The sequence below is a fragment of the Phyllostomus discolor genome, chromosome 13 (assembly GCF_004126475.2).
Source record: "Phyllostomus discolor isolate MPI-MPIP mPhyDis1 chromosome 13, mPhyDis1.pri.v3, whole genome shotgun sequence".
NCBI classification, from domain to species: domain Eukaryota; kingdom Metazoa; phylum Chordata; class Mammalia; order Chiroptera; family Phyllostomidae; genus Phyllostomus; species Phyllostomus discolor.
This window is the reverse complement of record NC_040915.2, coordinates 41,223,307-41,247,221: the sequence shown is the minus strand read 5'-3', so window position 1 is coordinate 41,247,221 and position 23,915 is coordinate 41,223,307. Positions and strand designations below refer to the sequence as shown.

Below are 23,915 nucleotides of genomic sequence, written 5' to 3'. Positions count from 1 at the left end.
AGCATGAGCAACAATGCCTCATACCAATGACTGTCTCTTCCAGAGCTTTCCAACTATCCGCTGGTGTCCCTCTTACTGACAGTAAAATCAAACTCCAATTTACTCAAAGAATCTGCACACGTGCTGTAACCCCATCCCTGCTGGTTTGAAAATCTCCCTCCGCGTGCCCTAGGAAGTAACTTAGCTCCGTCATTGTCCGCAGAGAAAACACGGGCCTCCCTCGATCTTACTTCCCAAAAGGGAAGTGCCGTTGGTTTTTTGTCTTGTCCTGTTGCTTATGTAGTGGGACCTGAAGACAAAATTATTGCCTGACACCCACTCTAGTTCTGCACATCCTGCGGCTTTCTTGTTTTGCCCGTACTTTTAACATTTGTCTACGCCCAGCTGTGTTAGCTGTTTGCACCACGGCTCCCAGGAGTGGGTGCTAGGTGACATCCACACAACCAGACACTCAGGCCACCTGCCCACCTCGCCCGCTGACACCAGTCTGTCGCACTGCTGTGTGCTGTGGGTCCACTGCTCAGGCACACAGGAGGGAAAAGACAAAAGTTCCACACACTTTCCCTGCCTGAGCTCCACACATTCCATGGACAGAAACTGTGTTTATTGGTAGATTACTTTCAAAGCCCAAACATAATTGTTCCCTGGCTCTTGGCCTGTACATGCCCAGCACCTAGAGGGCCGGAAGCCTACCACCAAGGGAACGGGTCCTCCCCCAGTGAAGCCCTGGCCTCAGTCTGGGTGTACTTTCACCTTTGTACAATGGGGTTTAAAGAAAGAGCCAAACCCTGAACATCGATGCTCACATGTGTGACTGTGACTTGTACAAAATGATGGCAAATGGTACTACCTGGCTGGACTTGACGGCTAATTCCTGTCTCAACTGCTCCAAAAGTTCCGATGTCTCCTCAGCACCTTCTTCCAAGCGTCTGGCTCCTCCATCAAGCTGCTCCCCACTGCTCCTGGCCGCCTGCAAAGCCACCTCCAAGACAATCTTCTCCTTCTGCAGGAAGCTGATGGTGTCATCCCTGGTGGTGGCCTCACTTTCTAGCTCTTCTAGCCGGGCCTGCAGCTCATTGTAGCGCTCCTGCAGGTCGCCAAGGGTCTGCTCCCGGCTCTGCAGTGTCTCCTGGGTCGAGGTAAACTGCTTCAGCAGGTCCAGGTGCTCCTGCTGCAAGGCCTCGAGCTGCTGGTCTCGCTGGTGCAGAGTCAACTTCACCTGGAAAAGGGACCAGATTCAGTGTGACCACCCACTCTGGAATTTTTACTGTTGCCCTGTTCAGGTTGAAGATAACCTGCATGGACATTTTGCAGCATCTTGTACATAAAAGTAAAGTCTGGCATACAAGGACACTTGCAGAAGTAAGCACTTGGCCAGGTCTGCCATAGCAGCCAGGTCTGGTGGTGTAACACTGAAATGAATGTGATAGGTGGACCAGCACCAATGCACACAGCAAGGACAGCCACACGAGGCAGCCGTGTGTGGTCCAGGCATCTCAATGGGGCTGCAGCAGGGCCTTGCCTGCTCCAGCTGCTGCTCCAGGGCTACTGCCGAGGCCGCCACGTTCTGCAGCTGCTCCTTCTCCTCCTCAAACTCCTCCAGCCTCCGCTGCAGGTCCTCCTCCACCATTGTCTTCGCCTCCTGAATCTGCACAAAGGCAGCTTCTTGGTCCAACATGTCAGCCTAGAGCCGGAAGAGAGTGCATTTTAAAAAACAGGATAACCTGAGTGCCCCAGCAAAGTGAAAGGACACCCTCCCAGTGGTTATGGAACTCAATCCACATCACTGTCTGCCCATGCCCTGTGAACGGAGGAGCCAACGGCCACCAGAGTGAAAGGCTGGTGACCTCCCACTGCCCACTAACAGGCTCTCTGCCTGCTCTCTGTCCACAGTCCTCCCCAGTGCTGACCCTCGGGCCTGGCTGGAAGGAGAAGCAAGCAGACAACTGTCTGAGGACCTGGGATAAAGTGACAAATGATATCTCACACTGCCTCTCACATGAAGATGAGGACCCTGGGGTGTGACACAGGGAACATCCTGTGTCACAGGATGATCCGGATACCACTTGGTAAAGCCAGAGACTAGGGTCGTGGGACAATATGGGAACCCTTACATCTGACTCTGTACATGAGACCCAACATCCAGGTGTGTTTCACAGGGAAAGTAACGTCAGTTTATAATTTAGAATTTTCCAGTTCTTTGAGGCTAGAGCCCATGAAGAGCATGTTTTTCACAATGTGACTCTCCCCTCATCCAGGTCACCTGTGAGGACAAGGGCCATGTGCAGAGAAGGAGGAGAAAGGAGCCACACCAGTGGCAGAACACCGGTCTTTGGGGTGACTGGAAGGCCAGTGACAAGACTGCCACGCCCCACCCCTGTGATGCTGCATGCCCTTTTCTCTGCCTGATTTCTCCCAAGAAGTAGGTACTCTTCTCTCATTTTATAAAAAGGGAACGAGGCCCTGGCTGGTGTGGCTCAGTGGATTGAGTGCCAGCCTGTGAAATGAAAGGTCATAGATTCGATTCCCAGTCAAGGCACGTGCCTGGACTGCAGGTCAGTTCCCCAGTAGGGGGCATGTGAGAGGTAACTGATTGGTGTGTCTCTCACACATCAAAGTTTCTCTCCTTCTCTCCCTTCCTTCTCCTCTCTCTAAAAATAAATAAAAATAAAAGTAAAAATAAAAGTAGACTAAAAAGAGAAGAGAACAAGGTTCTGAAAGGTCAAGAAATCATCCAGGTGTCACAGCTTGAAAAAAGGACAGGTATTGGGTCCCAGACCAAGCTGCTGCGTCCCACCGCCCTGACCCTGACCCTGACCCTGCACATACTGCTGGGCAGGAGAGTAACAAAGGCTGAGGGCAAGGAGACACTTGCTGCCACTGGGCTCTGCGATGCTCTCAGACATGCACTGCACTGAACGCCTTCCTTCCCGCTCACTCTCTGCCCAGCACCACCCGCCACTGGGCTGTGTGCCAGGACCCAGACCCACCACAGGCCAGAGGAGACAAGCATGAGAGAATGTGAGGAACTGAATCCCGACACCTAACCACTGTAGGCTGTTCAATACTTTAAAAGACATACAGCCCCGACTGGTGTGGCTCAGTGGATTGAGCATCGGCCTGTGATCCAGAGTCGCTGGTTTGATTCCCAGCCAGGGTACATGCTTGGGTTGCAGACAAGATCCCCACGTGGGGGGCGTGCAAGAGGCAACCACACACTGCTGTTTCTCTCCTCTTTCTCCCTCCCTTCCCCTCTCTGAAGATGAATAAAAATATTTGGAAAAAAAAAAAAGAAATGAGTTCTCTTTCCCCTACATTCAAAACTACCCAACTTCTGAACATGACATATATTTCTTAAAAAAATAAAAGTAAAAAATAAAAGACATACAAATGTATGTGTGTATTACTCATGTGTATGTATGTATTTGTATATTTCCTTAGCCTTGACCGGAGTCAAAAAAAGCCCAATTCAAAACAAAAAAAAAAAACAAAAACAAAACCCTAGTGACAGGCAGCGGCCGTGGGACAGCCCGGCCCGCACCTCGATGCCCTGGAGCTGCAGGGCTATGCGCTCCTTCTCCTTGATGGACCTGTGCTGGGTCTCTGTCAGCTGCTGGGACAGGGACACGTTCTCCAGTTTCAGGTGCTCCAGGAGGCCTGTCTGGGTCATCTGTCCAACCTGCAAAGAAAACACATGGCAGAGAGTTGCTAGATTTCCAGCACTAGATTACAAGTGCAGACCAGCCTGTGCCCTAGGCTGCCAGGGTGAGACTCTGCCCATTGGTGGCCCCTGAGGGGCCAGTTCCTGAGGAGCCACCACACAGGGCGTCTGCCCACCCTCTTGCAGGACAACCTGACACTAGGGGCAACGGGCCCTGTGTGCCTAAGAGGGGCAGGCAGGCGGCCCAGGAGCTAGAGGTTACTCCTCTGAGAACGTGCAGTTTGTGGCAAGATTTATACCTAAGTTCCCACTGAAGGCTCATCCTGAGCCCCAAAGGTGAGGGGGCCTTACCTAGACGACAGGTGCAGCCAGGGCTGGAGATCTGCCCCGTCGGTGAACTGACCAGCTGTGACGAGACACACTTCAGGCCCTGCCAGTCTCCATGTCAGATTGTCCTGGGCACACCAGGTTGACCCTGTCCATTCCTGGGATCCAGCCCAGGGCCTGGCCCAGGCCATCAGCCAGGCCTCCTTTGACTACTGTCTCCTGGGGAAGCAGGCACCCAGCTTTGAACATGCCAGTGCCAGAGAAGGGGTCAGCGGACGCAAGGGTCTGCAACTGGACCTTTGAGCACACACTTCCAGCTCCAATAACAAGGCTCCTAGAAGGACACGAGTCCCAGGGCCTCAAGGGAAGCCACTACAACAAGAGGGGCACCACTTGAGGGGACTGTGTCTGGAGACAATGACACAGTAAAGACCACCCTGACTCTCCCCCTGCTGGATGGCCCTGGGAACAGGTCTAAGTGACTAGGAAAAGGGGGGAAATGCTGAACCTGGGTCCCAGAGGGATTTGTAAACAGCAATTACGTTTCTCAAACTGCCACTCCCGGAAATCTTCCTGTTTTCATCTTCCCAACTCCATCTCTGACTTTTGTCAGATACAAAAATCTGGCATATTTAAATACTTTATGCTTCATTTAAATGAATGTACCATAGCTTCAAAATTACAGTAACTTGTAAAATGATGTATTTTTAAGTTATGTTGTAAGCAGAACCAATGCTTGTCTATGTGGTCCTTTAGCTTAGATATAAACTTAGAGAGTTTCTACTTTGTACATACGTAGACTTTAGATGTTTAAAAAAGGAACATTTGGTCGAGTTAGTATTTCACACTCTTTACCAGGGAAATAAAGTTTTAATTAATGTAAATTATTTTATCTGGACCAAAAAAGGGGGCAGGGAACAAAATCCATAGTTAAATTCAAAAAGAAGCCTGAGGCTGACACAGGTGCCACGTGGCACCTTCGTGGTCAACCCACTTAGTCGAGAGCCCTGAGGTCCAGAGCAAAGAGCAGTTCAGCCCGTGCCGGCTGTTCTGGGTCCTCCAGAGCAAGACATGGCTCAGAGGGCGCAGCCCCAGCGTGACTGTGCACCTGTGCCAGCTCCCACGTGTGCCGGCTCCCTAACACAATGAAAGGGAGGAGAACCTGGGGATCAGGCATCTTGAGAGGGAGAAGCTCTCGCTGGGAAGAGAAGGCATGCCTGCGCCCCGTGCGTGTCACAAACAAGTCACAGGAGAGCAGAGACCGGGCAGACTCAGATTTGGGAACTAGGTTCACAGGACAGAAGTCACCCTCAGAGGACGACGAGTCCTAGCAGTCAGAACTGGGGACACAGTTCCAGAGAGGAGTATTTTAGGGTTAGATGTGTGAAGCGGAGGTTGTGACACTCCCTGTGTCAGAAGGTCACGAAGACGCTTATGTACAGGGTGAGTATGGGCTACATGACTGGTTAGCAGATATTTTAAAAAGCGCACCAGAGAAATCCAAAAAGCAGAAGTCTTTCTAATTTACAGAAAAGCAGTTGCTCCACACGGAACACGAAGTGTGAGCTGTCCAGCCCTGCTGGGGCCATACCTGGATGTGGGCCATCTCGCCCTGCAGTCTGACCCGGGCCTCCTGGGCCAATGCGAGCTGCTGCTGGTACCACTGCCTGACGCTCTGCAGAGACGCGATTTCCGCCTGGGATGCCTTCAGCCTGCTTGTGAGCGTCGTGCGCTCCAGCTGCACTTGCCTCAGCTGGCTCTGCAAGGCTGTCATCTGCTGTCGTAGGTCATGCACTGGAGGCGAGAAAGCACAGTGCTCAGGCCAGCCCACAGCTGCACTTGGAGGTCCAGATCAGGACGGCCTCTCCACAGAGCAGGGACCCTGCAGGCTCCCGAAACACACAGCAGTGATGTTTAAAGTTGCAGTGCTGAGCCATGTCTCCTGGGGATGGGATTAGCTTCCTGTCACAATACTTCATCACTTGGTCCTTGTCACATGTGTCTGTTTATGACACCCAGCATCACCTATAGCGTTGATGCATCAGCACCAGACTCACAGAATGAGGCTCAACTAATACACGTTTATTCTACAAGACAATGCAGCCTCCTTGCACGTAGGAACAAAACAGTGTTTCGGGTTCTTTTTAAATAGCAAACTACCCGAAAAAGCACAAAAATGCAAAAAACATGTCACTGAGCCTCGCGTGAGTGCAGGTCCATCCACTGCCTGATGAGCTCTGGTCGGGTCAGGCCCTGCAACCCAGATTTATAAAATCATTTTTGAGTTCAGAACTTTTTGGATTTTATAATTTTCTTAAGGGACTGGGTACGCAGAATGCTCAAAAAACTAAAAACAGTCTACCGTTTTGTTTTTCAGTTGTGCTGTGTTTTTTTCTAGTTTCAAGGTGACAGCAGTCCGTCACTTTTTCTTTTATGTCATCAGACCTAAAACCTAGCGTCACACGCCTTACGGCCAAGACTCTGTGCTGACAGCAGCCCCACAGCCGCCCGGCCAGAAGGGGCTCATCTATGCCTGCAGCCTGTGCTGGAGGGGCCGAGGCCCGGCTGACGCTGAGGTGTCCTGAGCTGACAGCCAGTCTTCTTGGCGACTGGCTGGGTCTGGGGCCTGCACCCAGGTTCCCTGGACGCCGGTATTGCATGTCATTCTGCAGAGGATCCCCACAGGGACCCAGCCAGACCCACAGCTGAACTTAAGGTAGGAATAATAAAGGTTTACTAATCCACAACCTATTGTTTTTTTACATATTTTAAATAAGACCTGTCATTCTGTGGAATAAGCAGGCAGCTCTGACGACTGACTCAGGGTCAGAGCCCACATCTGAGACCTAGGCCACCCTGATGCACATGCAGAAATTTACCAGAAATAATCCCCATTCAGAAAAGGAGGCCCTCATGTACAAATCAGAAGGAAGTACAACCCCCCAGCACATTCATATGGCAACAGGTCAGTGTCCAAAGCAGGCACCTGAGGTGCACCCCACTGCCGAGCCCAACCCGCAGACACCAGGTCGCACACGCACCTGTGCTGTCCTTGCTGAGCATGCTGCTCTGCATCTCCTCTACCTTGGCCAGGAGGCGCTGGTATTGCTGCTCGGCCACCTGCAGGTCTCGGTGGGAGGATGCCAGGCTGGCGTTCTTGGCCTCCAGGGTGTTCTGCAGGTCGCTCATCGCCCGCTCCAGGTCCCAGCATGACTGCTTCAGAGTGTCCACCTCCGAAGTGAGCGCGTCCTGCTTCTGCTGGCTGCTGTGGCTGTGCTCCTCCTGTGCCTGCAGCCGCGTGTTCAGGGCTGCCAGCTGTGCCTGCAGCTCTGCCTTTTCTTTAAGTGCCTGGAAAGATCGCCAAAAGGCAACCCAGTCAGGAGATCCAGTCACCTCTACCTTGTGCATTAAGGAGGCTGCCACACCACCCAGTGAGACAAAGAAAGGTGCAGACAGGTGGGCTTTCCAGGAAAACACTGATTTCCAAATTATCCAGGTGTCTGACACAATGGCCCCCCCAGAGGAGGCGCACTATCCAGACAGCCAGGGGCAGGGGACCATGTACCTGCCTGTTTCCGCAGAGTGGTGCTGCACAGGTGCACCCTGAGAGGGCTGTGCAGCACCTGCTCACCTCTCACACAGCATATTTGTTCAGAAACAAAAAGCTCACAAGCACCCCCCCCCAAAACGCGCACACACACACACACACAGTACCAGGAGCCCTGAGGGATCCTCAAAAGACAGAGAACCAGGTTCAGATCTGGGAAAATAAATCGTCAGGGAGAGGCTCCTACACAGGGACCCTATAGGGCCAGTGGGGGCCTCGGGCAGCCTAAGGCACCATCCTGGGCTGGGTGGCAGGCCCTCAGAGGCCACTGTCCACAGGATAAAGCAGGAGAGAGGAGAGCAGGGCCTTGAGAAGCCCCAGGGAGAGCAGGGCACATCCACAGGAGCAAAGGGCATGAGCTCCACCATCCGGAAGTCGGCCTATCAGGTGTGCAGGAACTCCTGAGTAGAAAATGATTTTTAGGAATATGCTAAGCAAATAAAGCAAAGTTCGTATCAGAAAAAGAACCCACAGCAAAAAGCGTTCAAGGGGAAAGATGACAATTTTATCATGCCAGAAAAAAGTGAGGTCCAGCCAAATCAATCTGACTCTTAAGCATGGCTGGTTATCTGGCATCAGGGTGAGCAAATACTGCAGGCTGACCCAGGCAGAGATGGCAGACATGGGAAATGCCAAAGGGAAGCTCACATGCCTCTGAGCGGACAGACCAGGCCAACAGGACGTAGGCACAAAGGTCTGGCTGCTGCTGCTGCTGTATTTGTAAGGACATGTGAGACTCTACCCAATGATCAGAAAGCACACAGCACACGTGTCCACCAAGCACCCCTTACCTGACTGGCCTCGTGGGATAAGGCTTCCAGCTGTCCTTCAAGTCTCATTTTTTCTTTAAGAACCTGCAACATCTCATCCTGAGTTTCAGCCACAGAACTTTCCATGGATACGCTGGGGGAAAAGGTACACGTAGTCAGGTGGTGAGAATACGAGTGATCATAACCTTCACATCTGTCCACACTCTCCAAACCTCACACATCCCTGCCGCTCTCCCGCAGTTGAAAATAAGTAAGGAAAACGATTCCAATGGAGAGCTGTCAGGAAACACCCCCACCACAGCCGGGCATGTTCAGCCCCCCTTGGCTGGAATCCCCATGTGGAGATGTAAGCCAAGGTGAGCTCCCGTGGGCTTTTGTAGGCAGGTCTAGGAAACGCTGGAGGAGAGAATGTCCTAGCGTTGCAAACGATGACCGGATAGCTCTAGTTCCATTTCTAAAGAGCAACATGTGTGTCGAGGAAATGTGAAGGACTGAGAAGTTAGGTGTTGCAGCCCCTGCCCGGGCGAGTGGGTCCTGCGTGGTGCCCACCTGCTGCAGATGCTGTCTGTCCGGCTCCGTGTCTCCCCATTGACCTCCAGTCCTTGGTCTCGGTGCTCAGCTGCCGCGGCCTGAAGGACATCCGCGATGGATGGGAACTGGCCCAGGGAACTGGCAGCAATCTCCTGGCCGTTGACCACATAGGAGGCTTCACGCATGCCGGCACGGTTCACGGGAAGGCGGTGCACGCCCCGCGTGGAGATGCCACTGCAGGAGGAGCTGTCGCTCTCATTCCCATCGGCCTCAGACGTGTTGTCTCCAGTCAGGGAGGAGTTCTCCAGGTCGTCGGCCTCAGGACACAGGCTGACCTCAGACACCACTGACGTCATGCTGCTTCGGCTCTGCTTCAGGGAGCCCCTGGTGGAGTCTGTGGCCAGAACATTTCCACCCGAACTCCCAGCATTTGACTCTTCAGTTCTATAATCAGCCAGGGACCGAATTTTGCTTGATTTGGAGCTTTTTTTCTCCTTAGGATGTGCCAGGAGCCCTAAGCTGCCTACCTTTGGCCCCCGAGGCACGCTGGTGCGCAAGAAAGAATATTCCTTTGTCATAGCCACGGTGCTGGCCCTTGGTAAGGTTTCTGGGTTCAACATGAGTTCAGGATCAAGTGTGCTGAAAGGCCTCATTTTAGTTGCAGGCTGGCTGGACTGAGAAGGAAATAAAAGCAGGAGTACGTTTGAACTTAGCAACAGCATTCAAGCTGTGCTGCCCACAAAGAGGCTGCACAGATGACAGCACCCCCTGCGTGTGCACCGCCCCTGCCCAGCTCCGCCCCAGCCCACTGTGCTCTGTAGCCTCACTGTCCCTGCGTCACATCCAGGGACCATCTAAGCACACTGTCAATGACTGCAACTTGATTACAATTAAAAACAGCTATTAGCCAGTCCTTCCTCATCACACCTCCTTTGCAATATTTTCCTGGCTGTTCTCCCATTTTTATACTTTTGGATAGACTTAAATTTTTTCTTCAAGTTATAAAAAGAAGTTCTACTGAATTAGAACTAGCTTATATCTGTAATTACTTAGCAGATAATGAGTGGTTTCCCTCCAGTTATTCAAAACTGCTTGCAGAGGAAGTTACAGAGAGTTCATCCAAATTCTGGCCACCTTTACTGACATTTTAATGTGATGCTCAGATAGTTACCACTTTTCTTTCATTTTTTTATTTTTTAAAGATTTTATTTATTTATTTTTAGAGTGGGAAGGCGGGGAGATAGAGAGAGAGAGAGAAACATCAATGTGCAGTTGCTGGGGGTTATAGCCTGCAACCCAGGCACGTACCCTGGCTGGGAATCAAACCTGCAACACTTTGGTTCGCAGCCTGCGCTCAATCCACTGAGCTATGCCAGCCAGGGCTGATAGTTACCACTTTTCTTATAAACATGATCTTTTCCCACTAATATTATAATTGGCCTTATTAGGATAACTATTGGTTTTTAATACTTGTATTTTTCAAATTTCTGAATCCTATTTTAATAATTTTATATTTTTATAAATTATAATTTTTGGTTGACTCTCTAAAGTTTTCCAAGGCATCGCCAACATGTGCAAACAAGCCACCTCTGCCTGGAGGCAAGGACTGGCTGGCTGCTCTAGGGCAGAAAGCAGTGACACCCGTGCGCTGGCTTTCTGTGCTCTCCGAATGGCAGATTCCAGGGTGGAATGCCCTTGTTTCAAGGGAAGAAGAACCAGACAGGGTGGGAACCAAGGCCCTGCTGGAAAATCCCTGAAGGGGGAAACCAATGAGAAAAATGGCCTTTCCAGAGAAGCACAGAGAAGTGAACCACAGATCCCAGCATGGCATCTGACTGACCACGCCTGCTACACAGAAGCTCTCCATTAGCTCTTCCAAGAGTGGGACTCACCCGTTCCTGGTGCCGCTTCACCCTGTACTGTTTCAGCTGTTCCTCCAGCCGCTTCCGAGCCTGGAGTCGGACCTGCTCCTCCTTCTCCAGGGGCAGCGAAGCCTCTGCTGAGCCTGGGGTGGGGAAATGGACTCTTGGAAACTCATAAAGCACCAGGCACAAAGGACAAATCAAAATAGCAGCTGTGCTGGCTGCATTTCATTACCGACATGATTTAGCTTCTAAACAACTCATGCCATCTAGTCTGAAAGGCCTACTTCCAGAAGGAAAGACACTGAGCCCCAGACACTGGCCACAGATGGGACCCATGTGGCAGAAGACACCCTGGCCATGCCTGGAGCCTGGGCTCCACACAGCACCCAGCGGATACAACAGGACATGGCAACTTGCCCCTAAGTAACGAACTGGACTCCAAGTTGGTGCTCGTGGGGAGCCCTCCACAAGCTCTAACTCGGATCTCTGAGGTGACAGAAGGACCAGAGGAGAATAGTCCTGATGGAATGACACCCAGTCACATGGGCGTGCCACACCAAGCATGCTTGCTTTATGCAGTTATATCTGGAGATAGGATTTGATCCACAGCTTACCGAAGTTCCCACAAAAATGACTCATGTTATATGAGGTCAGTAACAGAATTGAAAGTATCTAAACCCAAACCTTTTCCTTTAGATAATCAAGGGGAACAGTGAGTGCAGTAGTACAAGTTGCAGGTGTCCGTCACATACAGCAAACATGCACGCTGGGGGATATGCTGATGAGAGCAGGTAAATGTCCTGACTTAAGCACTTCCTAAGCAACGCCACCCTCAGAGGTGGAGTCCCAGACAACAGGCAGTTGCTGTTTTAAATAACCCCTAACAAACACCTGAGCACCAGAATTCCAAGAATTTCACTAGGAATTCACCAACGTCATTACTAATTGGTGCTTTTATCAGACCTCTAGTACTCTTTTTGAGGCTTGAGTGGTTTGAAATGCAGAAACCCAGCGGCCAGTGGCTGCATGCAGGGCACCCGGACCTGCAGGTTCCACAACAGAGACACAGCCCGAGAGTCAGGGTCATGAGTGAACACTCCCCAGGAGGGGCAGCAGATCCCTGCCACATGGGCGCCTCGTGGGCATCTGGCGCATGCCGGAGAGCAGGAACCAGACTTTTATGTGACGTCTCTTCGCTTAACTGTTGACAATGAGTTTACAGAAAATTTAAAACACAGTATGGCCTTAAACAAAAATAATGCCTGTGAAGAAAAAGGCAAACAATCCTAAAGAAAAATGGGCCAAACGTATGAACAGACATTTCACAGAAAGGAATGACCAAATGGCCAACAGAGAACAAGATGCTCAAACCCTCCCGCAACCAGGGAAGGGCAAGTTGCAAGTGAAACAATCCGTGCTGATGCACCCACCAGACCAGTAAAAACTGAACAGAAAGTGTCTGGGTGCGGGAGGGCTGGGGACAGTGTGCTCTCACGGGTCCTTAGTGGCAGTCACATGACCACACACGACAGAATAAATAAAAACGCCCGTTGCTCTGGACCAAGAAGCTGTCTCTGGGGGGCAGCCCTAGAAGCTGCAGCAGTGATGGCAGTGATGCTGCAGGCGTGAAGACGAGACACGTGTGGCAGGAGACGCACAGCCGTGTCCACGCAACAGTGAAGGGGTGAGTGAGAAAAACCTCCAACAGTGGGAGCAACACAATCCCATGGAAAAAAGCAGGGACCCCAAACCCAGCAGTTGACAAAGGTCTATGGAGGGTCAAGAGAATGTGGCCGACCAGGATGGGGAGTGGTAAGAGCCCCCCGCCCCAACCCCCGGTGTGTGACATGACCCACTGTGCACAATTCTAGGTCTGGGTGTGAGAAAGTCATTGGCAGACAACAGTCTGAAGGTTTCTTGGTTTGTAGGCCAGTGCTCAATCCACTGAACCACACCAGCCAGGGCTTGGTCTGGAGGTTTCTTGGGCTCACAGGCTGCCAGTTTGTGACTTGGCCATCCCAGAGTCCCAGGATCAGCACAAAATCAATGATGATAAAAATAATTCACAAGAGAAAGCTTCCAAAGTGTTACTGTTGAGATGCATTTCCTACAGGCTGCTGCTCCCCATCCCAGATGACAAAAGTCACATAGTGGCCCTTTAAATCTGGAACACCAACGCCAACGCCAGACCCCGAGGATGTGTGCTTCCTCTCCAAAATGGAGCCATCTGATAAACGCACAGTCCACCACACTGACGAAGCAAAAAGCCTGTGAAGGTGGTGGCGGCTGGCACACGGGGGAGGGCAGGGAGGGGAGGCCGGGGTCGGATGCTTACACAGTTGCGTTTCTTGCATAGGAAGACTGAGTCTGAGAGACTGCAAAGCTTCTTTTCTAACACTGCCCTCAGCACTAGTCCCCTGAGACTTCGTTAGGTTGTCATGGAAATCAGCCACACCTGGAGGGGCATCAGGACCCACTGGGCTTGCGGGGGGACTGACAGCCCATGGCGAGCCTGGGAGCTGTGGCGTTGGCCCATTCTGACAGGCGTCCCCCTTGCTGGGCATGTCTAGGCTTCCTCCTTCATCCACAGCTCTGCTCGCCTCAACGCTGGCACCTGGAAGAGAGGGCAAGCTGGGCCATCAGGTTGTTCTGCAGATGTGCAGCTGAAACAGGACGAAAGAGAATCTGGAGATGTGAGCACGAGCAGTCCGCACACCCTACATCGGTTCACTCCAGGAGGAGAGCAGGCCCTGGTTCCCTCGCCACGGGCGGGAACACGGGACAGGCCACTCAGCCACTCAGAGCCTGCCATCCCCATCTGTGGAATGCCTTCACCTTTGCATTTTGGATGAAGAATTTAGGATCGTTTCCTTTTTATTTAAATACGACCAATGGGAAATCTTGTGAAAGTCTGTATTAATGAGACAGAAAAAGAAAACAAATGCTTAAAACATAGCTGGCCGTGTTTCTAACAGGGATCAGGAACTGCAGGGCTAATCAGAGCCATAGCCTCACAGTCATTTTCACAGTCATTTCAAAGTATAAATTCATCCTCCAAAATGAGAAATCTAAGGCAAAGAGGTGGATTAGCTGATCAGGATGATTTCAGCAATGTTGAGCCCCGAGTGTGTGCTTCTGCTTGACAAACACCTGTCAGGTAAAAGCCCAAGATTTATCCAATGATGACCCATCAAGCTCAGTTTCACCCATTAACACATTACACATACACTTGTTTATACATTAGCTTAAAAACTCTTTCCTTATCAAAAGGAAGAAAGGAAGAAAGACTTTATACACTCCAGTGACTGTTAGTCTTCTCCCTGCCCCTCACACTGGGGGTGAGCTAGTCAGAGGTTGAAGAACCAGGGTGGTGTGTGGAGGGAGGGAGTGACCCGTAACACCCTCTTTTGCCCAAGTAAATTTAAAATGGGGTTCTATCACTTGAAATGTGAGTCCCAACTAACACAGTGACTTATGGTCATGCCTCTCTAAAAGGAAAACCAGAATAAAAAACATTCCAGACACAAAGCAGAACCAGGGGGCTGCCCTCAGCCCTGAGACTGTGTCTGCTCCCACACAAACCACCCTGTAGCTCTGCTGTATGTGTCGGGGGGTGGGGGTGGGAGGGGAGTCCTGCATTTCAGATATAAGACAATCAGGTTAATACCACTTTCTGATGAGTTTACAGGTCTGGGAGAGTCTCACAAACCTTACTGCTTATATAACAAAGTAATTTTTGAGCATCATATTGCACTTTAAAAATATCTAAAAGTGAGAAGGCCCAATAAACAAGACTTTGTTTCCAAACACAGGCCTGACTATGGATAAACAAGTAACGATGATGATGATGATGCCTCCCGAGTGCCTGTGTCTGTTTCATGTGGGCCACTTCCTCCAGCCCCACGACGGCCTCGAGAGGTAGGCTCCACCCATCTTCTGCTTCACACAACGGGACAGTGAGCCCGAGGTAAACTGCAGACCCTCTGCAGGGCTCACTGCTCTCCGTGGTGGACCTCAGGGCTGCCTCCCCATCTGCCCCACTCTGGGATTCTCCGTCTCGGGCCCATGCTCTCACCGGCCTCACCGGCCACTTAAGCGCAGTAACCAACAAAACCATTTTAGGTGCTTAAACACCATTTTGAAGAACCAGGATGCAATTTCCGCCAGTAAATCAGTACACACACACTTTTTGCAAGCACACACTACACTAAGTGTCATGACCAGGAAGGGGCATGAGGACTCAGTGAATTAACCCATCAGCTAACACACAAATGTGACCTGATAATCCTTCGATCACTACTAGACCATTCTGGGTCCCAGTTAGTAAAATTCCGGCAGCCAACCAATCAGAGAGGTAGGACACCCAGCCAGGAACAGTGATGTGTAAGAAAGACCCACAGAAGCTTCAGGGAAATCATCACGGCTGCTCTGCTGGGGCCGAGAGCAGGGCAGTTCCTATTCTGTTTAAACACAGGCCGTTGATTTACAGTTGGAGTTAACTGAGAAAAGACACTCATCTGATCGCTACAACACACTTCGAATGAAAAGTTAACTGTCGTCCTAAACACCACAGTCCGCCTCCGAGATGCCAGCCGATGCCCATCCCTGTTCAGAGACAACGTGTCGGCAGCACAGAGTGCCCGGTGACTCACGCTGGGCTTCGTCCCGCTGGTCCGGAGGCACCTGCGGGCCCAGGGGCTTCGGGAGGGCGCCAGGGAGGGCTGAGGTGCCGCTGTGGGATCCATCCTCCAAGAGGCCACCCTGCACAGCTGACGCTCCATCCATGGTCAGGACGACTCAGACTGGGTGACACCCAGGGGCTGCACGGGAGCTGCGGGCAGGCACAATCTCTGCCATCACCAACAGTTGGGGTCCCCTTGGAAGGACGGCACTAGGTTTTCCATTTTGAAGACATTTAAAGTCTCATAAATGGCTTGAAATCAAACCGAGGAACATCATGATACCTGACAGGAGGGAAAACAGAAAGTATTATGAAACGTCACTATCAGATTTGAACTAACAATTCCAAGATTAACATTTGCTTCTCCGTTCGCATCAGTATAACAAACAAATGCAGATACCAATGTGGCTGAGTAGGTGGGGCAAAGTTGCCCCGAAAAGCAAGAGGTCACCAGTTCAATTCCCAGTCAGGGAACAGGCCTGGGCTGTGGGTTCAGTCGCTAATTGGGGTGCCTACCAGAGGCAACTGATCAATGTTTCGCTCTCACATCAATTTTCCTTTCCCTTTTTCTCCAACCCTTCCCCTCTCTAAAAATGAATGAATAACATCTTTTAAAAAATCATTGCAGCATCCTAGGTTTTAAGGATAAAATGCTGAGCCAGTCACACCCAGGCCTGTTCCTGAAGGTGCTTATTGTCATTATTGGTGACGGCCAAAGACCGTCCTGCCATGGCAGAGAAGCTCCCTCAACTGGCGATGTGTTTTCACAGGTGGCCACTGAGGGGGGGTCCAGGAACTGAGGAACTGAGTTTGTTGTTTATTTAAACTACCATATCTTGCCATGTATAATGTGCACTGTTTTGCCAAATATTTAAGGAAAAAATAAGGATGCACATTATACATGGGTAGTACTAATTCATATCTAAATGTTTTTAATTCTTGTATTTAGGCTTATGTGTTAAAAGTAGAATTCTAGAAAGCGACATCCAGATGCAAAATAATACCCTGGAATGTGATCATTGATTTTGTTTCTAAATAAATAAAAAATTGAATTAAAAAATTAAAATGAAAGATTCTTTTTCCTGAAAGTTTAGGCCAAAAACATAGGTGTACATTATACACAACAAAATATGGCACTTAGAGTGTACACAGCCACCGGGGGCCAGGGACTTCTGTGTAAACACTCAGAGGGCTCCCCTCCTCGGAGACCTAGCACGAAGGTGCTGAGGCCACTGTTCAGAACCAGCTTCGGGCACAAGGTCACGGGGCACTGAGCTGGGGAAGCACAGGAGTCGAGGCCACTGTGGAGTGGGGGCAGAGAGAGCATCTTACAGGAGGTGACCAGTCCATCTTGCGTTTCCAGCAGTGTCGGTGCCCTTGAGCCCATCCTGCAATGCTAAGTTTAAGGGAGCAAAACTGCCCAGTTTGGCGACTGGTTTTGGCTTGTGAACTGGCTGAGGAGGATATTATCACCTTGTTTCCTCGTCAACAAATAAGGTGTTATTAGCTGTTACTCTTTCTATGGGAATGTTGACATTTAGTTCCTTTAAAATATTATCCTATGCACTGTTCTATGTTGCACATGTTTCAGGATAAAATTGTGCACAACTTCCTCTCCAGCTTACAAATCCCACTGATGTTGGGCTACAAGCCAGGCAGTGGTCCTCACCAGGGGGGCTGACATAGGTGAGCCTGCTCTGCCAGGTGCAGTGCCTCTGAACACTTCTTCACCCAGTCCGTGAACAGGTATTCTCAGCGGTCTCATCACCTGCTGCACCCATGCAGTGAATGACTAGTAGTGGGAGTGTCCCCCTGGGCGAACCTGGGGTGTGGAGGGAGGGGGCTGACTTGAAGCTCCAAATACCCACACATTCCTCCCTGCAGGCCAAAGACACCGTGCGTTAGTGCTATTAACAATACAGGGTGTGGCAAACAAAGGTTTACAGTTGTAAGTATGCAAAACAGTTTATTCTTGTATTATTATTTATTTTTTAAAAGATTTCATTTGTTTATTTTTAGAGAGCATAGAAGGGAAGGATAGAGAGAGAGAGAGACAAACATTACTGTGCAGTTGCCTCTTGAGTGACCCCTTCTGGCGACCTGACCCACAACCCAGGCATGTGCCCTGACTGGGAATCAAACCGGTGACCCTTTGGTTTGCAGGCCCGCACTCAATCCACTGAGATACACCAGCCAGGGCTTGTATTATTATTTATTAATTACTGTATTATTTTCCATATAAACAGCTACAAGCCTACTTTTGCCCCACCATGTATAAAAGCTTGTATCTACTACTAAGCATAAAACTAGCACTGAAAGGATTTGTACTGGAAAGAACTGTTGATAGAAATGTGTGCAGACACGAACTATAATCCACTGTAGCTCATCCAAGGGCACTGGGCTCCAGCCCGAAAGAATCAGAGAAAGAAGGGGAGGTGCTGAAGTTGGAGAAAACGTGATCCTGCACGCAGTGAGCTCTCAATCTCATTCTTGTGTCTTCAGTAACCAGTAACCTCTTTCACCCCCAGACTTTCCAGGTGGGGTGTGTGTGGGAGGCAAACAGGCCCTCGGAAGCTCCACTGAACTTGCAAGCCCCACGGACCCTCCCTGAAAATCACCGATTCCCATGGTCCCAGCTCCAGAGAAAACCATTGCAATGCCCACCAAGCCTGCTCCGCAGCCCCACTCCCAGGGACTCCCTGGGGTGGCTGCTGGTACACTGGTCAGGCCAGGATGAGATGCTACAGAGGAGAGCCAACAAAGCCAGGAAAGGCACGCCAGCACAGGATAGCCAGCTGCCCCCTTCATTGCAGGGACAGATGATGGCAGACAATGTGTAAGAACCAGTATGGAATCCGTGCTCACAGCATGTGGCATACTGTATGTGTTGGCCACCCCCACAAGTTCCCTAACGAGAAAATGTTTGGATTTGCTTTGAAACGTGGGTGAAGATGTCCACATCACCACCATGCTCCCCACAACACATGACGGGGTACCAACGAGATCTCAGTGTTTTTCAGGCAGAAGCTGGTTCCTCTACTGTGGCACCCTTTACCCCACACCGCCAAGCAAATCCCCAAATTCTTTCTATGTACCATCAGGTGCTGCTCTGAAGACTCTCTGGGGCCTCAGGTACAGCACCTGGCCCGGCCTACTCCCTTCTGCCATCAGAAACCCCCTTTGTGCACATCACAGTACACCTGTGCATGTGCCCGTCTCCTCCATCGCCCTGTGAGGTCCTTGGAAGCAGAAACCACCACCCCAAGTCTGCCCTGACATCCCTACTTAAGAGCTGGCGCCCAAGGCAGGCTGCTTACTTAAATCTTTAGCTCCACTGAGTTCCACCCCTCAGAGACCAAGCTAGCGGTTCCCCGCAAAAATGATTCAATGTCTGCATCTGTGAGGATCAACACTGCCTTTCCGAATACAGAAAAACTCTAGTCCTACTAAAAACACAAAGACAAATGTGCCAGCTCTCGCAGCCTGATGCCATCACATACTCCACTCCTTTAATTCCCTTTATTGGGTTTCTTGGTAAACAAGAAACCTTTTGATTCCCAAGTAGTTCTACCCCCTAAGAATGTGAGGCCCTGAGACCGTGACTCGCTGTGGTTCCCCATGAGGATGGCTCCTGGTCACGCGCAGCCCCTGCCCCTGCAGCCGGACAAGAGGCAGGGCTCATCGCCTGCTCATAGCAGCGCACCCGCCTGCCAGGGAGGGACTGGCCGTCTCAGCCTGCCCTTGGCCTTGTTGGAGTTTTACTTGTCCTGAGTTTTAATCCATCGTTTATGGCCTCATGACCTCCAACTGCTGACCAAACCAGGACAAGGAAGAGGGTCAGGCAGCTAGGAAGCTGTTATTAGTAACATGCACCCCATTCTGTAATTTTTTAAAAAATAAAGAGATCAGTCTTATCACAGTTCCATTTTTGGCTACCTGCACTCTGCGTGTTTCCTAGAGGGAAGACACAAGGCAAAGCTCTCCCCTAGAACTGTGCGGCGTGTTCCTGACTCCAGGTTCAGCCCCGCCTGGTGACAAGGGACCTCATGCTGAGAAAGCGCTGTGTCAGGCACCTGTGTGACTCCCAGCTTCCCCCACATGGCAGACTACACGAATTCAGCATCTACACGCACCCCACCTCATCTCCGTTGTTACTGTTGGCAATCAGAAACAACACAGCACGGCAAAGATAAAACAGAATTTTCTTAAGAAGTAATGTCTTCTGCTGAGGCCACACTAGTGACTGAAAGTAAACAGAGACCGGCACACAGAGTGAACCTTGGGGAGCCTCCTGCACAGGCTCCGGCGGAGACATCTGGGCTTCAAACCCAACCTGCCACCACGGCTGTGAGGGCATGGACACACTGCTGAACCAGCCTCGTGAGTAAGATGAGAAAACAATATAAAATTCTTGCCAGGATTAAATGCAATATGGCACAGGGTCTGTCCCATGCCCTCAAAAAATGGTTGCTATTATCATTAATGTTATTTCCTTTCCATTATTGCCTGTCAAAATTTATAGGCATAAGTCAACTGAAAATATCCTTTCTCACTTAAAGTATACTGCTGTTTAAGGCAATCAGCAAAAAAAAAAAAAGGTCTATCTGATGTCAGATGATTTTTATTTCTTTTTCTCACTCTCCAAGGCAGACTGTCACTGAGAGCTCACTCCCATAAAGGGTCACGTTTGCAATATAAAAGGGACAATTAAAAAATTTAACCCCATGAATCACTTAAACCCATGAGTCAACTGTGTATCATTTACAATGTCCCACTGTGGCTTTCAATCATAATGACAATAAAATCCAAGCCTCTCACCATAAACTAGAGAGCTGCACCCAAGTAGCCCCTCCCTCCGCTACATCCTCGTTCCTGTCACTTTCCTTCCTTCTCATGACGCCTTAGCCACCCGTCTGCACCTAAGGACACCAAACCGACTCCTCCCTCAGGGTCGTCACACTTGCGTTCCCTCTGCCAGAAACGCGCTTATTCCACAGCTTCGCGCGGCCAGCTTCCCGTCATAGAGACGTTGGCTCCAAAGTCACCTCCCAGACCCTCCCTAGCACCAGACCCTACTCTCGGCAATTCCCTCACTGGCTGTCCCTGTCCCTCCACGACAATGTGAGCTTGGTGAGGGCAAGGTCCCGTGTCCCAGGACCTAAAACGAACAGTGCCTGGCACGAGGCTGACACTCAACAAGCACCTGCAGCAAGTCTGAGCTGCTCACCTCTCCATACTGGTGTCAATGCCTGGCCCAAATCGCTCCGGAAAGTGTCACCTCTCCAGAGAAACAGCTCTAAGCACAGGGGGGAAAAATAGAATCCGGTGGAGGGAGAGGCAAAGGGCCACACAGATTCTTTCAACCTGGTCTCACACTAACCATGTCACACCATGTCACGCCTGTCCTACCGACCGCAAGTCTGCAGATGGGCTCCGGCGCTGCCCGAGGTTCCTAAGCAGCTTCCAGAGCAGCTGCGGGCACCTCTGCCACAAATCACGCCCCGTCACGCGCGAACAGAGTGCCGAGGGCTCAAAAGGAAAAACATGCACGAAGCTAGTTCCTCAGGCATCTGCACAGGCCGGCTTCCGGGCCCCGAGGCTACCACGGAGCAGAACGGGGCTGGCGCGGGGCGTCGCCGCCTTCAGAGGGAACGCGGCCTGCCCTCGGGGTCCGCCCAGGCCCTTCCGCCCCTTTCCCAGCCTCCACGCCGACCGCGCCGCGGATCCGGCGTCCACGCGCCCTTCCCGGCGAGTCGCTGCCAGGAAGCTTCCCGCGACCCTCACCCCAGAGCTCAGGAACCGCGGCGGCAGCGCTGACCCGTGGCTCCAGCGGCGACGTGGCCGCGCCAGGGGCGGGGCGGGGCGGGGCGCATCGACTGCTTCGGCCCCCCTAGGAAACACCCTGTGCTCGCTGCCTTCGTTCCGGAAGACAGGATGACCTTTTCTCTCCAGCAGGTGCCCTCAGGCCGGGGATTCTCGGGCAGCAGGGCCAGCATCCAGACCACTCACAACTGGCTCGAAACAATTTCAGAAAACGAGTTGGCGGCTCTTCCCCGTGTAGAAATGCAGCTTCCTGGCTCGCAAGACCTCCACAATAAAGCCGGACAACTGAGCTTCCGGCGGAAGTGGCGCTCCAGGACTCGGACCCCGCCCCGCCCCATCTGTCAGGTTGTGGGCGTGGCCACCCTCCCCGCCTGTGGGCCCGTTGGGGGCGTAGTTAGGAGGTGCGGGGGCGGGACATCGGGCCCGTTCACACCCGAAACCTTCCAGCGCGCTAGAGCAAAAGTGACTGAGGCTTTGGAGCCACAGCAACGTTTTACCTTTTAAAAAAAAAAAAAGTTGTTGGGTCCTGGCTGGTGTGGCTCAGCGAAAAGAGCACCGGCCTGCGAACGAAAGGCTCGCTGGTTGGATTCCCAGTCGGGGCACAAGCCTGGGTTGACCAGGTCCCCAGTAGGGGCATGTAAGAGGCACACTGAAGTTTCTCTCCCTCTCTTCCCCTCTGTCTAAACATAAATAAAATCTTTTTAAAAAACTGGTAACATAAAAAATGTTGGCATAGAGCCCTGGCTGGCGTAGCTCAGTGGATTGAGCGCGGGCTGGGAACTAAAGTGTCCCAGGTTCGATTCCCAGCCAGGGTACATTCCTGGGTTGCAGGCCATGGCCCCCAGCAAACCGCACATTGATGTTTCTCTCTCTCTCTCTCTCTCTCTCTCTCTCTCTCTCTCTCTCTCCCCCCCTGCTTCCCTCCCTAAAAATGGATGAATAAAATCTTTTAAAAAAATGTTGGCATAAAGCTTGAGGTTTGGGTTTTTTCTTTTTTCTTTGCCTATAGATATCAAGTTGTTACAGCATCCTTATTGAAAAGACCTCCCTCCACTTACTTGCTTTGGCACATTTGTCAAACACCAGTTGGCTGCTTGGCAGAGACTTTGGGTCTGTTTCCGGGGTCTCTGCCGTGCCATCTCCTTGCCTATCCCAGGAGCTTTGCAAAAAGCTGTATTATCCAGCAGAGAATTCCTCCCACTTCATCATCTTTCCTCATTGTTCTAGCTATTCTGACGTCCATGCCAGTCCATGTAAATTTTACAACAAACTTGTCTGTAAAAATCTTTTCTGGGCCCTGACTGGTATGGCTCAGTTGCTTGGGTGTTGTCCCACAAAGGGAAAAGTTGCCAGTTTGATTCCCAGTCAAGGCCCATGCCCAGCTTGTGGTTTTGGTCACAGTCAGGGCACATAGGAAAAGCAACCTCACAGTGATGTCTCTTTCCCTCCGTTCCCTTCTAAAAATAAATCTTTTTTGAAAAAAAAATCCCTCCTGGGATTTTGATGGGAATTAGAATAGCACTATAGATAGATTTGGGGAGAATTAACACCTTTACTATGTTGAGTCTTTCAAGTCATGAACACTTGATGCCCCTCTATATTAGGTCTTCTTTGGTTTCTTAGACATGCTACCAAAAGCCACTTATCTCTGCTGCATCCAGTTTTGCTGACTTTCCAAGGGATAGGGAAGAAAGGCAAGTAACAGAAGCAAAGAGCACATACTTGTTACAGACATAACACTGACTATGGCATGCCCAAGGGAGGGCTGGAAAGTTTTTGCCAGGAGACAGAACTTCCTGGAGATGGAGCCAATCTATTGTGAGCTTTTAAGTGCTCTACTGTTTCCATCTCACAGAAGAAGAAATAGGTTCATTGAGCCCGAAACAATCCAAGTGAGACAGGAGAGAGCCAGATTTGGCTGCACTCCACCTGCACCAAGGATGGTGGGCCTAATTCTGCAGGGAGCTATGAATCCCACCAAGGAGAATGTCTAGGATCCTCTGTGTTCCCACCCACGCATGGCTGGTGCTTGCAAGGGGAGTTGCCAAGACCTGGCCAGTGCTTTATTGAGGCTCCCACCAGGGTCAGGCCTGGACAACTGAGGCTTCTGGGACTGGGGTGGTTTCAGTTCTCTTGGTGGCAACACTTGATACTTGACATTCATCTTACTGTTGCCTGGGACTGCCCCTGAACTGCCCCACTTGCCTGTGGGTGCTGGTGGCTGGGAAATACAATGGGCTCAGGGCTGGCCTGTCGGTGATGGTGCCAAAGACAGGCTTTCATGTGAACGAGGGGGAAATGCCAGATCACCTGCTTCTGCCTGATGGGAGGTGAGGAGGGTCCCAGTACTGTGTTTAGGTCCCTGTGTCCAGCCAAGTTAGGCCCACTCTGGGCTTTCCAAGTCCAGTTAATTTTCATCTCTTGCTTCCTTCCTGGTGGCCACCATAGCAGCAATCCTGACCCAGAACCTGGGCATTTCTGGGCCTAATCTGGGCAGCACGTGCTAGTCTGGCTGCACGAGTCCTGCTGGAAAAGTCCGACTTAGCCTGTCCTGGTTCGAGCACTTGCCTGCAGCAAAACCCACTGATGCCATCTGCTCCTCTCAGGTCTGGGTCTGTGATTCCCATTCTGTTAGCACTGATGTATTAGA

General features: G+C 51.0%; 1 protein-coding gene across 4 annotated transcripts in view; it reads right to left on the bottom strand.

Annotated features, from left to right (window-relative positions):
• The window catches only part of GOLGA3 (golgin A3), a 32,855-nt gene extending 11,304 nt beyond the window's left edge, over window positions 1-21,551 (bottom strand). Inside the window, exons 1-11 of one of the 4 annotated variants that reach the window (XM_036014496.1) lie at window positions 21,227-21,551; window positions 15,414-15,725; window positions 13,097-13,375; window positions 10,789-10,901; window positions 8,915-9,570; window positions 8,387-8,498; window positions 7,030-7,336; window positions 5,580-5,782; window positions 3,542-3,679; window positions 1,523-1,684; window positions 851-1,219 (exon numbers count right to left, since the gene is read on the bottom strand). In XM_036014496.1, coding sequence (XP_035870389.1) covers window positions 851-1,219; window positions 1,523-1,684; window positions 3,542-3,679; window positions 5,580-5,782; window positions 7,030-7,336; window positions 8,387-8,498; window positions 8,915-9,570; window positions 10,789-10,901; window positions 13,097-13,375; window positions 15,414-15,546 — 2,472 coding nt within the window. In that variant the 5' untranslated portion in view covers window positions 15,547-15,725; window positions 21,227-21,551. The remainder of the gene's footprint in view (window positions 1-850; window positions 1,220-1,522; window positions 1,685-3,541; window positions 3,680-5,579; window positions 5,783-7,029; window positions 7,337-8,386; window positions 8,499-8,914; window positions 9,571-10,788; window positions 10,902-13,096; window positions 13,376-15,413; window positions 15,726-21,226) is intronic. The other 3 variants (XM_028503577.2, XM_028503578.2, XM_036014495.1) reach the window with 3 other exon arrangements.
• Between the last annotated feature and the right edge of the window lie 2,364 nt (window positions 21,552-23,915).